This window comes from Impatiens glandulifera, chromosome 4, assembly GCF_907164915.1.
Source record: "Impatiens glandulifera chromosome 4, dImpGla2.1, whole genome shotgun sequence".
In the NCBI taxonomy this organism is placed as follows: domain Eukaryota; kingdom Viridiplantae; phylum Streptophyta; class Magnoliopsida; order Ericales; family Balsaminaceae; genus Impatiens; species Impatiens glandulifera.
In genome coordinates, this window is record NC_061865.1 from 40,458,828 (window position 1) to 40,473,192 (window position 14,365).

Here is a 14,365-nt window from a genome sequence, read left to right on the forward strand (position 1 = left end):
ATAATATTATTAATGTAAAATATATAATTATATATATATAATTATTATGATATTCCTAAAAAAAAATAAAATATATATATATATATAATTATTTAATATATATTTAATTAATATTGATTTAATTATTATGTTATTTGTAAGTAAAAGATTATATAAATTAATTTAATATATTATTTTCTCTTTTAAATTGACAACTATAATTAGGTTTATGAGTTAGTTGTGAGTGATAGAAATTTAAGAATTGATATTTGTAATTATTGAGTGAATTAGAGGCACTACTTTATCATCGAACAGAATAATAGAATAATTCATATTGTTTTTTTATGAGGTTGAGTTGTTATGTGTGTTCAGTTTGCACATATAATTGTTACAATTGTTATTATAGTGCAATAAATTCCCAATATTCTCAGAGTCGATGGATGAATCTGTGAAGAGAAGGGAGCGACTGAAAGCAATGCAATCAGAAGCATCCTCACAAGGTGGTGCAGTGCCACTTCATGATTTTGGGAATTCTGCATCACCTCCTCTTTCTTATCTCTGTAATCCTTTGCTCAATTCCAACACCATCTCAACCAATAAATGGAGACTCAAATCCAAATCCAAATTCAAATTCAAGATTTGATTATTACACAAATACTTTGTCAACTTTCTCTGGCACCAAGAAGAGCAAACAGGATTCACAAATCTCTTTAGCCCCTCCTCTGCGTAAGCTTTCTTCTTTCATTGAAATTATTGAAAAAACAGGGTCTTGTTTGATGAAGGGTTACTTCAATTTAATCCAAGTCCTTGTTCGATCTCGTGTTATTTGAATAATCTCTTGGTTATTTCAAAATAATCTTGTTTGACGTAGGTTTTTGAATATGAGTTATTTGTGTAAAAAAACATTAGGTATAAATATATAAGTCTGGTGGTTTGATTTTGGGTTATTTGTGTTTATTCTCAAATAAATCACCGTCCAATCATGCCATCCTCGTCAAATCACATTATCCAAATCATCAACCAAATACTTTTTATTTCTTTGAAATAAATTACTATATATTCAATTCTTGAATGTCTTTTTACCCATTTAACTCGTTTTTGGTGGATGATTTGATAATATAATGTTCAAAGAAAGCCTAAATACCCTCTTGTCTATCATCAATCACTTTATCGATCTACCCTTATTTTATAATCCGTGAAAATATCAAATGATAATTTTAGTCTTCTAAACCAAATAATACATTTTCTTTTTATCGAATAAGGTTTTTTTTATTTCCAAAAGATCTAAATAATCATACAAGTTTCAGGACATTTTCTTTGATATGGGAAAGAAATTATATTTGATTTCTTGCTTGTATAACAGGACCATCTCCTCCTCATATACCCCCTTCTCCGTCTTATCATCAGCTGCCACCACCTTATTCTCCTAGTTTCAGGATGCCTCAAGTCTGTGCCCATTTCTTTACTCTTCCACAGCAACAATATGGCATCCCGCCTGGAATGAGGAGTCCTTATGGCCCTATGAATTCTGCAAGAGGCAATTCCTCTAGCCCCTATCATTCCGGGCATGACAGAGGACCATGGCACAACAGTGGCAACCACCATTCGTCATCAAATATGGGAAGAGGACAGGGTCGTTGCGGTAATTTTGTACGCCCTGATGGTGGTTGGACAAGATCGCGTAATCAGTCTGCTGAAGTTGCACCTGGTCTTTACTATGACAAGTCGTCAGTTGAAGATCCGTGGAAGTTCTTGATGCCCGTTACATGGGAAGGAAGAAAATGTTTAATAATGGAGAGCTCAAGTATTTCCATGGTTCTTCGAAATGGTCTGGTGATGGACCAAGTCTCAGCTGAATTCTTAGCTGATTCATTCAGCGAAGCTGCTGTCTGATTCATTCAGTGAAGCTGCCAAGGATTGATTGAGGTTATCTATTTTCCCTTCTGTTGTCTTTTGGTATTTGAATTTTGATGATTAAATGACCTTATGTTAACATCCAACTTTTTTGTTGTTTTATCTGCCTCTAGAAATACAAAGTGATATCAAATGAGTTGGCCAACTCTTAGTAATCTTAGCCAAGGCGGCTTGATTTGTTGAGGCGGAAGAGATGACACAAATTGATGATATGGATGAAGTTAACAAAACGGGGATCAAACAAACAATGGAATGACAAAACTCATTCATGTTTGGACGAAGATTCAGATTTTGATGAATAGTTGCTTAGCGTCCGACATCTTATTTATATGTTAAAATTAAGGCTAGTTAACACTTATTTATTTGTCATATTTGATGGTGTATGAAATACATCTTGTTTGAAAATATCTTGTAAAGTTCAGATTCCTAACACTTGGGAGGAAAATGAAATATACTTGTAGAGAAAATACAACATTGAAAGATTCCAAAGTATTATCCACTAATTCAAATAGAAACTTAAGTGGTAGATGTGTATAGAACTTAATAAGAAAATAAATTCTCAACTTCATAGACAATAGACTTGATTAAAATCAAGAAACAGTCAAATGATAAGAGCTCTATATAGTACCTAAAAATTATCCAAGACACCAATTCATCAATGTTAGTATATTCAAACTAGATGATATTTCATGTCAATTATGCATAGGAAAATATGAAACACTTAGCTCTAGTTCAAAATTATGAGTTTGTTTAGGTTATGAAAAAATGAATTATTTAAAAAAAAAGTCTTGAAGGGTACTGTCAGCCCATTTGATAACACTTTTTAAAGTTGGAGCTGAGTTTTGACAATAGAACTTCAATAAACTTCCTTAAAAATACTTTTTTGGTGTCAATATTCCTAATAAAGAGATAATTTGACAATACAAACCTGAGTTGAAAAACATAGCTCAAATATATGAGAAAATCATGAAGCAAAAATAGTTATAGTAGCATATTATCCAATGAAAACAGAGAACAACGATCAGGAAACCAAGGCACGGTGATAACATGGACCGCAGAAAGGAAAGAGGAATATTTCATAGAGCTTCTATGACTTGTAATCTTAAGCAATCATTTCTTTTAATGGCTGTGGTGGACATGTATTTTCCTACTTAAGAAATTTAGCAGGTTTTTTGAGTATATTATGGTTATAAACCAAAACTCTTATTTGAAAAACCTAATTATTCTAGATCATTTGAAAAATCACGTAAAAGTGACAAGTTTACCCCTTTTCAGATCCGATATTACCACTGAGACAGCATATCTCAAACCTGAATGACTAAAGTAGCTATAACTTTTTTAAGAGCAGTTCAAATACTACCTCCATTTCATTTCATCCTTTCTGCTAAGACCGGCATAAAATGCTCACATAAAATGCTGACATAGACTATCACTAGTCTATGTCAAAATCATACAAAATGCAGCAACTATCATTCTTAAGCAACTTTAGCCATTAGATGAGAAATTTGGTGGATTATCTTCTCTCTTTTTTTCTCCAGCAAATCTCCAAAGTATTAATCAATCAAACAAACAAACAAAAATGATTCCTAATCAACAATGTTCATGGAGGAAGTTCAACTTTAACCTGGATAAACTCATTTAAGAACTACCGTCCATGCATAATTCCACTTCAATTCTTAGATTGGAGATCATGAAGAATTCAGGATCTCAGATTTGCTGATGTATATGCCTTAACGGGACAGGAATGCAGCCCCCTGAAGGATTGGAAATGATAGTAAGACTGACAGCAAGATAATAGAATGAAACTACAATTTCATTTGCCTTAACTGGAAGGGTTCTTAAACATAAACCTCAAACTTGGACTAATCCCCTTGAATTCACTAATTTTAAGTTTAAGGGAAGAATCCAAATAGTGGAAAATAAAGTTCAAGTGCCAATATATAAGTGTTTTTCTATCACTAAATTTTGGCTAGACAGTTTTAAACCATGGGCATTAAAAGGTAAAATAATGATATGTATGCCCATCACTTCTACAAATGCTACAATAGATAAGGTAGAAAAATAAAAATACTATGTTTTCTTATTTCTGTTCATCCAAAACTGAGACATCTCATTTGAGCCAATACCTTAGTAGGGTAAACAAGAGTTCTGAAAAAATAAAGAAAAATGGAAAGAGGGAAAATAAAAATCATCACCAACTAACAGAGCCATAACCAAAGCTAAACCAGCTCATTATGATTGTTAAGAATCCAATTGCAACAGTTCCATGCTGTGTCCAAAGAAATCGGATAGCATTCACCAGGCTTAACCACGTAAAAGAAAATCACTGAATGAATGCCAGAAAATAAGTTACATTGAAAGAATGCAGTACCTACAAAAGAGTGCTTCAAAGGGTGTATCTTGTCTGTTAGCAAATATATTTCAATGATCGGATCAATGACGGTCATTATCTAAGTCTGAAGATGTTGTTTCATCGTAATCCCAAAGGTCATTTTCATCTTCATCATTATCGTCGTCATTATCAGAATTACTCCATGAAGCTTCATTTTCATTCTGCATTATACAAAGTTCTTTTGATGTTTACTTGCTCACAAACAAATATAATTGTCATATATCATTAAGTTGTTGAAAGTTCAAAAGATTGTGGAATATTTCATACTTTAATCACTCATTATGGGGAGATTCAGATTCTTAGCCATGCTAGATCAATTTAAAATGACGGGAACTATGAGCTGTTTTGGTATCAAATTTTCCCATGATGATCATGATCTGGAAAATCTACATTTGATATGTTTGTGAAAATCCACAATGAACTTCAAACGTAATCCAATCATCATTCAAAAAATCACTAAACCATTGAAGCAATTACATTCTAATTTGGATCATCATCTAGAAAATTATTTGAATATCAAATGAGGCAACAAAATCACACTATAATTTGAATCATGATATGAAAAATAATGTGATCCTATCCAAAAAATAATCTTAAACCAAACAAAAAATTTAACTTTCAATTTTAGTTTGGCGATCTTCCAATGAGATAGTTGTGACAAAATACTAGTTTTCAAATAGGCTCATTAACTTACTTCGACTGAGTCCAGATTAGCGAGTTCGTCATTCTCGGCATTAATGGTACTCCCATCAACTTCATCTTTATTATCACCCTGTAAAACATAAAAGATGTCATATAAAAGAACAAGAAACCTCAGATAAAATACATCCCCCAGCTCAAAATGAAAATATTTGACTTGTCCTCTACTTGTTGCATTTCATTTTTTTTACCATCATTTTGTCTTGTTCTTATTTTTAGTACATATAAGTCCTCCAACCTCTTCTTCTTTAAACTTATAATTATGGGTGTTTGGAGAGAAAAAAATCTAAAACCTCATTGCACCCAGTCTTGTGTTTGCTATAATAAATTTAAGAAAAAATAGATTAGTTATCCACAACATTACCACTTACAATTTCATGCTTCATCTGTTCTATTGTTTTCTCCAGCTCGGACATGTGTTGGGTGAGAGCCTATAAAGCAAAGAAAGTGTCAAAATAGTGGGAAGTTTAATGAATTTGACAGCATAATAATAAAGTTGTAAGAAGAAAACCTCGTATCTTTGCATGGCAACAGAACGCTTCAAGGCTTTTGCTTTTGTCAGAAGGTTTCTTGGCCGAAGGCTGATTGGTCGTCGATAATTCTTACCACGATAATAGATAAGAGCATGACCTTTGGGGACTCTTTCTATTGTGACCAGAACACCTCCGCTTTCATATTCCAATAATCGTGCTGTTTCTTCAACAAAGGCAAGATTCTTTTGTTTGGAAATCAGCTTTACAAGTTCTCTGTGCTTCCAATGCAAATGCATGTTCTCGATAACTCCATCAAAAACACCTCGAATTCCTAGTATTACCAGATATACATGTCGTCAGTTACATTTTGAGCTATTTGGAAAAATAGTAGTTTGTCCATCACAAGCTCATGGGAAAAGAGCCAAAGTTAAAAATTGAAAGTTATTTCTTTTCGTTTGGTATAAAGATCTTTGTTGGGTCATGATCAAATTATCCTTTAGATCATGATCTAGATTGCAGTGTATTTTTTGTTGCTTTATTTGCTGTGCAAATTACTTGTTTGATGATGATCCAAATTATAGTTTAATTTTTTGTTTCATTTGGTATTGAGGTTCTTTTAATGATCAGATTATTTTTTTAAATCATTGTGATTTCTGACAAACATAACAAAGGTACATTTTTCAGATAATCTTCAGCATGAAAAATAAAATTTGTTAACAAACAGACCATATTATTCTCGTGATAAATAATAAGAAAATTAAATCACCCAATATTCTCATGATAAATAATAAGAAAAATAAATCTCCCAATTACCTAGAGGTAAGTATGGTTTCATCTTTAATCCAACTTTTCTAAACATGGATCTTTCCTCCTCGGATATTGTTTCCTGGTCATCAGAAGGTCCAACAGGGATCATCGAGGCTTCTAACTTGGCCAATATTTTCTCTGCTTTCAGCAATTTGAGTTGAGCCTGTTAATGTATTCACGGTTCAATAAAATTGTATAATATGTTTCTCCAACAAATCATCATAATTAGGACATACCACCAATGATTCCCAACAATATTAACAAAAGAAGACAAAAATGTTTCTTAATGCATTTTAGTGGATTTTTTTTGCTAGGTGGAGGGGTGGAAGACATCTGACCTTGGCATTGGTGTGACACATAATCACCTTGTTTTTTTTGCATATGAACATTTTCAGGAGCAAAACACATAGAATTTGAGCAATTATATTACATACTAGTTATTCAATCAGATTATTCTGGTGATTAAAGTGAATCTTAATCTAAATAATGTGAAAGGGTAATTTGGAAGATTAAAAGTGAAGGAGCTTCATAAACCGAAGGCTCTTGTAAATACTTGTGATGCATAATGTCCCCATTTGTATACATAAATAAACTTATGAATTTGTCTCTTACTAAGTTTAGTTTCCAAAGATATGTGCATGTGGATCGATATCCATATACATAAACAAAAATAAAATGTGGAGGATAAAGAACTCACAATAGTTATTTTGTGTTCCACTTTCTTGACAGCCTTAGAACTTTTAGCCTTGGCAGCTTCTTCTATCAACTTCTCTCGATCTTCATCAGTTATTTCTCTTCCCCATTTAGCCTGAGCCTCATAGAATTCAGCCAGAGAACCAGCCTGCCCCTGCCCATCCACAGGCAACAATGCTGCTTCAGTTGCTTTAATCCGTACTTTTTCTTCAACATCTTGAACCTGTTTGGTCATTTCAGTCCTTTCTGCTAAAACGGCAGCAACACTTGTTGGCACAAAATCTTTGCCACGGTATATCACAATGTAAAATTTGTTTCTCAATAGCAACACACCTCCAGTTAAATTCTGTCATAAAGTTTGGCATTAGTACATATATGTAGACTCTAATGGGAACACATTACATTTCATTTTTAGTTCTTGCAAAATAAAAATGTACGGAGAAGCTTAATCGTGTTTCTTATATATAAATTAGGAAACTCTGGTATATCACAAGTTTTGCAATTTTAGACAAAACATCCTTTCGCTTTTCGATTATATTTTTTGCTTCTTTGTACATCTCTTGACTGTTTAAAAGTGAACATATTTCGTATTCACATTCTTTACCTCTATTTTATAGAAGTTGGCTTTCGTTTAATAAAACCGGAGTTGATTTTGGGGGCAACAACATGGAATACATGTTTTCTTTCCAAAAGTAGAAGAAATTGAAAGTATGCCTTTTTATTTTATTTTAATGTTTTTATTAATAGATTTATCATCAATGCAACATCTAATAAATACAAACATATACCAAGTCTGGAACACATGACCTGAATGTTGTTCATCAACTCAATCACAGATGCTCTAGACAAATATAGTGTAAGTACAATAAGATTGACATGGAAAACATAAGATCGTGCAAACAGAAAAAAAATATATTTAAAAAAGAATGTAAAGAGCAATAGTCTTCTCTTCAGTTTTCAGGGACAAAACAGTAGCCAGTAATACAGTGGAAAACATTAAGTTGCTCCCAATAATCTTCCTATCATCAGAAATTTTGGTTTCATTTACTAAAATCCAAATGAAGATTGCGTAGCCAGGGTTTCGTGTCTATTTACATTTCATTATGCAGTTGCAAAGATATTGAAGAAGCCTCATTAAGATTTCTTAGAAACATTTCATAATTAAATGGTAATCACATCACATACCTTTATTTCATCCGCCATTAATTTGTTGTTTGTATTCTGTATTCCACGTTTCACTGCAATTTTCACAACAAGGCTTTTCTCCCAAAGCTTGAGTATAGCAGCAGCCAGACCTTGATGATTTCTATTCCTCCCTTTTTGTTAAAGGATTTATTATTATTATTATCATATCAGTGGCAGAAATAAACATATCAAAATAAAAACTGACATAAAGAATAATTATAGTTACCAAGAGCAAAATGACATGGAAGTGATCTAGCATGCTTCCTCAGATTTGTCATCTCTGAATTTGTCAGCCGTGGTCGCATCCCGGTTGGAAGAAGCCTATAAGGCGTTTTGTAACCCTTAATTGTCTGAGGAAGCATATCAGCATCAACTGGCAGTATTCCAGTACCCCACCAATCCTCAAAACGTGGACCTAAACCATCCAGAAGGCTACTGCATTCAATTTCTTCTTCTGTAATAGTTTCCAACCGGGATGAAAGAGCAACAACCTTTGCTTTCTCGGGATTCAGAACTGTATTAGTTTCAAGATTATCACTTTCCACTTCAGTTGATCTCTGAATTTGAGATGGCCCTGCATAGTTGCTTCCACGGTACACGACCATCACACTTCCAGACTTCCATATGACTAAACCTCCGGTTCGACGCTGATAGCAAGAATATCAAGAAATACTATGTATCAAGTTATTAAGAAAACAATAATCCCACACTTAGCCCACAAATGAACCGTGGGGGAACTACAAGTGCAAGGACAATCTGGTTTAGGGAATTGGGAATGGGGCGGTTTTGAATTTTTATCTCCTTAAGGCTATATTTGATACAGGCGGAATTTGAATTAGAATTGGAATAGGTTGTCCAATTTCAAATATTTTCTTTGTTTGATCAGTTAAAATAAGGAATTGAAGGTATATAATTTTTAAAGTTTTGATTCCACCATTGATGACTTAACCCAAGTCACAACCTCGCGGTTCTTCTCTTTTCTATCTGAAACTATATACTTTCTCCCTCAATCTCTCCCTAATCAAAGGGTGTTGTTTTATTGTTTAGTTTGGATTATGAGACATCTTCTTATCTATGAATTCATTTTCAATAAGATGTTGTTGGTACAAAGATTGATAAAAAATGTAATATATATAACCTCAACGATTTCATGTGCTGTCTTCATGTCATGAGCCAAGATTTCATGGAATTTAAGCCGGACCAATTCTGACCTTCTCCACTGTCCATGAATCTTTTCAAGAACAGCTGCGGTTACACCTGCTTTGGCCACATTGATTCTTTCTTTGAGAGTCATCCCTTGCGTCCTCAATCTTCGCAGTTCTTCATCCTCAATGGTCAATTCTGCTAATGTGGGTGGTTTCAATGTATTCCTCCTTGTTCCCTTCCTGTCATTTTCATCTGCACCTTCCCCGCTTTTACCCATCCTCTCCCATGGCAACCACGATTCATTTTCCTCCTCTTCAGACAACGTATTATCAGGTCTCACCCAATCCCTTCTTAACAGATCCCCTAGTTGCTCTTCGCCAGTCATCGACATTTCCATGTTTTCATTTATGTTCTCTTCATTTTCCTCCTCTTCTTCTTCCTCCTCGTCGTCGGAGCCCAAACCCAGATTTCGCAATCGAAGGACAATCCTTTCAATTGAAGTAGACCCACTTTTCCCATCAAAATACCGACTCTCGGTTCGTTCTTCTCCTCTCTTTATATCAGAGTCCATTTGAGTGTTTTGGGAGGACGTCCGATTATTAATCCACTGAGGAGGAGGAGAAGAAGAAGACCTGGACTTTTTCTGGCCGTGGTTAAGGTGTTTGGAAATGTTTCTCTGCTCATCGTCCAAAAGGTAAGAATTCTTCCTTGTTCCCGGGTTCCTGCTTACTCTACTTGATTCGGTGGTGGAACGAAGCGAAGAGAATGACTTGAAAAGAGAGAAAGTACGTCTAGGGTATGAATAAAAGAAGAAGCGAGGGTGAAGGGAAGTTGATGGTTGATAAGCAAGAGGAATTGTGGCACGGAATGGAAATTCAGTAAATTTCGCAGTGGATACGGCCATTTTGATTTCACTTTGTTTCTACTTAGTCGTCTACCAGGTGTAATCTCATGGCGTTGAGCATGAACAGTGGAAAGATTTGAGCTTTGGAGTTGGGGAAGACGAGAGTGAGAAGAGGATGACGATGATAAGATTTTCACAACTTTGGATATTTCTCACCCGAATTTCTTACTTTTGTTTCTCGGGGGAGGAGTTTAATTTTTTGCTTGAAATTATTATTATTAATTTATTTATAAGACAATTAAGAAAAAAAAAGTGATTTTTTTATAGGAAAAGAAAGAGTTTTTTTGTTTTCTTTTTATTTTTTTTTATTTGAGGTGATTTGTTTCCTATATAAAATGCAAAGTGTTATAAACATATAAGATAATGAATAAAAGATAACAACGAGAAAATGTATTATTATTTATCAAAAAGATACATTTATAATGTTACTATGTGTCCTATTTATAGGACTAGATACATAGAAACCAAAGGACTTCATAATTGTATAATATGAAAACCAAGAGTCTTACACAAGACATTCATTAAATATATTGCATATATAATACTCCCTCTTGGATGTAATAGGTATACTGCCTCATTAAAAACATTATCAGGAAAACCCATTGAGATAAAACCATGATTAAGGGGAAAAAAATGCAGTACGTAAAACCCCCCTTTGGTTACATCACTTTAAGTTTTTGAGTCTCTGCATTCCAATATTATACAGTAGTTTTTAAAGGTCGTAGTAGGCAATGCTTTGTAAATAGATCTGCTAGATTATCTGATGAACTAATTTGATGAACATCAATATCAAGTTTCATCTGGAGATCATGAGTGAAAAAGAATTTTGGTGATATGTGTTTTGTTCTATCGCCTTTAATTGTGCAATGCAAGCTGCATTATTCTCTTATAAAATTGTTGGAGAATTCTTGTTTATAGATAAGCCACATGACTCTCAAATATGATGAATGATTGATCTCAACCATACACATTCTCGACTTGCCTCATGAATAATGATGATCTCGGAATGATTTAAAGATGTGGCGGTAATTAATTGTTTCATAGATCTCCAAGATATAGCTGTACCACCATATGTGAATACATAACCCGTTTGAGACCTACCATGTTGGGTCAAATTATTTTGACTAAGTGTTGAAATAATTTACCCACTAATATTTTGATGATGAAATAATTTATAAGTTTCAATACAGGTGTATTGAGACATCATGTCTCTTGACTTGGATCTAATGAGAGCCATTAGACCGATCTTGATTTTCATTCGCATAGAATTAGACTCATAGTCTAACTCATCGGAGTTAGACGTGCAGTCTAATAGACGTATAAATTAGACGCAAGTCTAATAGAATTAGACGGACAGTCTAACTAATCGGAGTTAGACGTGTAAGTCTAATATATGTGTAAAGAATTAGACGGGTTGTCTAATGAATACACGGAATTAGACACAAGTCTAATAGAATTAGACGGACAGTCTAACTCATCGGAGTTAGACGTGTAAGTTTAATAGATGTAAAGAATTAGACGGGTAGTCTAATGAATACACGGAATTGGACGTGACAGTTTAACTCAGTGGAGTTAGACGTGCCAGTCTAATGGTTATTATAATTAGACGGGTTGTCTAATTAAGTGAAAGTTAGACGTGAGTCTAACTTCTTCAGATTAGTCTGAGGTAGAACCGGAATTAGACGTGGCAGTCTAACTCAGTGGAGTTAGACGTGCCGGTCTAATGGTTATTGAAATTAGACGCGAGTCTAATTATATTAGACCAGGCGGTCTAATAGACGTTTTTCATTAGAAGGAGTTGACTTATTTCATTAAACTGATTTTCTCAAATCCGTCTAACTGAAATATGTTTAATGCTCTGTTCAAGCAGTACGCTTGAATCTAGCATTTCTCCTACCCACGTGCTATAGCTGTACCCTACTCCTGCTCCACTTTCCAGTGAAGATTAGTACAACAGCTATATGCATCCAATCAAGGAATGCCACGTAATAGAATTTTCCTCACATTACACGTTTTGTAGGTACATCCCTGATGGAATATTCGGCGCACTACCAGTTCGGTACAACCACGATTTTTGTGCTCAGAACCTGCTGTGTACAATGGAGGCTTTCCAATGGAAGAACGCCACGTATCATTCTTGAATATTCGACTGTTAGCTCCTGCTCAGTATTTAATCAATCCTAAGGACAACGGACAATCAGCATTAACCCATCTTACGAACAAACAATCTGATTTTGCAGAGAAACTACTCAATCATCTTGCTTACTGAACTCATTCTATGAAGCTTCTTTATGATTGTACTGTGTGTGAATCGAGAGAGAGCTAGAATCAAAACACCATTAGTTGAGTGATATTCTTCATCTTGTAATTGAACAGAAAGTGTTCTGTTCAATAGTGAGCTAAGTGTGTGTGTAAACTGTATTTGATTCTCATCATCTTATAGTGAATCCTTCCGGTGGTTGGAAGAAGGGGTGACGTAGGAGAGTTTCTCTGAACATCCATAAATAAACTGCTGTGTTCTTCATTTCTGTCATCTTTTCATATTTCATCTTGTGCTTCAAACCCAAGTAAACAATTCCGCCTTGAATCTGTTTCAAGTGTTTACACAAGTTTGCGTAGAATAGAAAGAGATATTAATCCCTAACATGATTTCTATCAAACCGTTTTTCAGAAGCCTTCATCATTAGCCTGACCCCATCTCTATTGATAAAGCCGATCCTATCAATTGGTATCAGAACCCTGTTTCTATTCTCAAGCCTTTCCTGAAATATGTCTAACATTCCCAAAGATGCCAGTGCTACAGCCATTCCAACTTTCTCTCATGAAAACTACATTGTTTGGAAGAAAAGAGTTCGTGCTCATCTCTCTTCTCTTCATGATGACATGTGGAGTGTTGTCACATAAGGTCCTATCAAGATTGATAAGGAGAAGGCCGATTGGAATGTTGATGAAAAGAGACAGAACAACCTCAACAACATGGCTCTTGATGTTCTGTATAGATCACTCGATGACAGTATGTTCAACTACATCATCGAATGTGACACTGCCAAGAAGGTCTGGGACAGACTCACTCAACTGTGTGAGGGCAACGAGCAAACCAAGGAAAACAAGATCATGGTTGCCACTCAACAGTTCGACAACTTCAAATGCGTCCTGGTGAAACAATGAACGATTTCGACACCAGATTCAGCAAGATCGTATCCTCTCTGTCCATCCTAGGCAAGACCTATAGCAACCGGGATCTTGCTATCAAGGTCACGCGTGCTCTTCCAAGGGAATGGGATATAAAGACTATGGCGATGAGAGAATCCAAAGATCTGAACAAGATCTCTCTCTTTGATCTCTTCGCTGACCTCAAGGCCTATGAGTTCGAGCTGAACTGTAGGATGGAAGAAGATCAACCCTCGTCCGTTATCATTGCCAAGGCGCTGGTGACTGCTGAAGAGCCACCAACCGCTCCGGACGTGAAGATGGCAGCTCAACAGCTGAGCAGCGATGCCATGTCTCTCTTTGTGAAGAAGTTTGGCGACTTCATGAAGAAGAGAAACTCTAACTCTAACTCAAACTCTTCAAATTCTAATGATAATAGAACATCTAAAGCTAACGTTACTTGTTTTAACTGTGGTATTAAAGGTCATTATGAATCGGAATGCCGAAAGCCAAAGCGTGAAGATACCAAGGAAGATGGAAAATAGCTGAATGCTCTTATGGCTGGTGACGGAAAGAACAGAGGAAGCAACCGTGGCTCGTACTTCTCATCCAGTGAAAGCGATGAAGAAGACGTGGCTTGCTTCATGGCTAGAGAAGATGAGGAAGGAACTCAGGAAACTGAGGTATTTGATTTCTCTTCCGAAAAGTTTTCAAGGGAACAACTGGTAGTTGCACTAGATGAAATGGTCATCGAGTACAGAAAGCTAGCAGAATCCCTAAATGAAACTAAACCCTCATCAGACTTAAATGAACCAAATCGGTCTAAAGAGGAAGAATCACATGTTTTTGAAAAGAAGATTGAAGAAATTTCATCTGAGAATGAGATACTCAAGGAATAGATTCAAACTCTTTCATCTGAAAACAAAAGGCTTAACTATGTTGTCAGTGCATGGACAAGATCTGGTGATGCTGTCAAATATCAGATCAGCATGTTGAAACCTGCTGGATCTAGATCTGGATTGG

General features: G+C 35.1%; 2 protein-coding genes across 4 annotated transcripts; one reads left to right on the plus strand and one right to left on the minus strand.

Moving 5' to 3' along the window:
* Positions 1 to 415: 415 nt before the first annotated feature.
* Positions 416 to 1,872, plus strand: LOC124935124 (protein SICKLE-like). The gene is made up of 3 exons (XM_047475582.1): positions 416 to 539; positions 745 to 762; positions 1,343 to 1,872. The coding sequence occupies exons 1-3, from the start codon at positions 416 to 418 to the stop codon at positions 1,870 to 1,872; spliced, it is 672 nt and encodes a 223-aa protein (XP_047331538.1).
* A 1,369-nt stretch (positions 1,873 to 3,241) lies between these two features.
* On the minus strand, positions 3,242 to 10,345 carry LOC124933445 (CRM-domain containing factor CFM3, chloroplastic/mitochondrial-like). 3 transcript variants are annotated; one of them, XR_007098967.1, is made up of 10 exons: positions 9,281 to 10,345; positions 8,369 to 8,789; positions 8,143 to 8,273; positions 6,962 to 7,303; positions 6,271 to 6,427; positions 5,496 to 5,788; positions 5,356 to 5,415; positions 4,980 to 5,057; positions 4,272 to 4,446; positions 3,242 to 3,647 (listed from the first exon to the last, which is right to left on the minus strand). XR_007098967.1 is itself a non-coding variant. In XM_047473847.1 (9 exons), exons 1-9 carry the CDS (start codon positions 10,190 to 10,192, stop codon positions 4,327 to 4,329), a joined length of 2,514 nt encoding a protein of 837 aa, XP_047329803.1. In that variant the 5' UTR covers positions 10,193 to 10,345; the 3' UTR covers positions 4,104 to 4,326. The 3 variants fall into 3 exon arrangements, 1 of the variants encoding a protein (XP_047329803.1); XR_007098968.1 differs by lacking the exon at positions 3,242 to 3,647 and adding an exon at positions 4,104 to 4,191; XM_047473847.1 differs by lacking the exon at positions 3,242 to 3,647 and having other exon boundaries at positions 4,104 to 4,446.
* Between the last annotated feature and the right edge of the window lie 4,020 nt (positions 10,346 to 14,365).

Coding starts and splice junctions, on each gene's coding strand:
- LOC124935124 (XM_047475582.1), top strand. CDS start 416: ATGGATGAATCTGTGAAGAGAAGGGAGCGACTGAAAGCAATGCAATCA.
- LOC124933445 (XM_047473847.1), bottom strand. CDS start 10,192: ATGGCCGTATCCACTGCGAAATTTACTGAATTTCCATTCCGTGCCACA. Junction 8,790..9,280: donor CAGCACATGAAATCGTTGAG/GTTATATATATT, acceptor TCTTGCTATCAG/CGTCGAACCGGAGGTTTAGT. Junction 8,274..8,368: donor TCCATGTCATTTTGCTCTTG/GTAACTATAATT, acceptor TTTAACAAAAAG/GGAGGAATAGAAATCATCAA.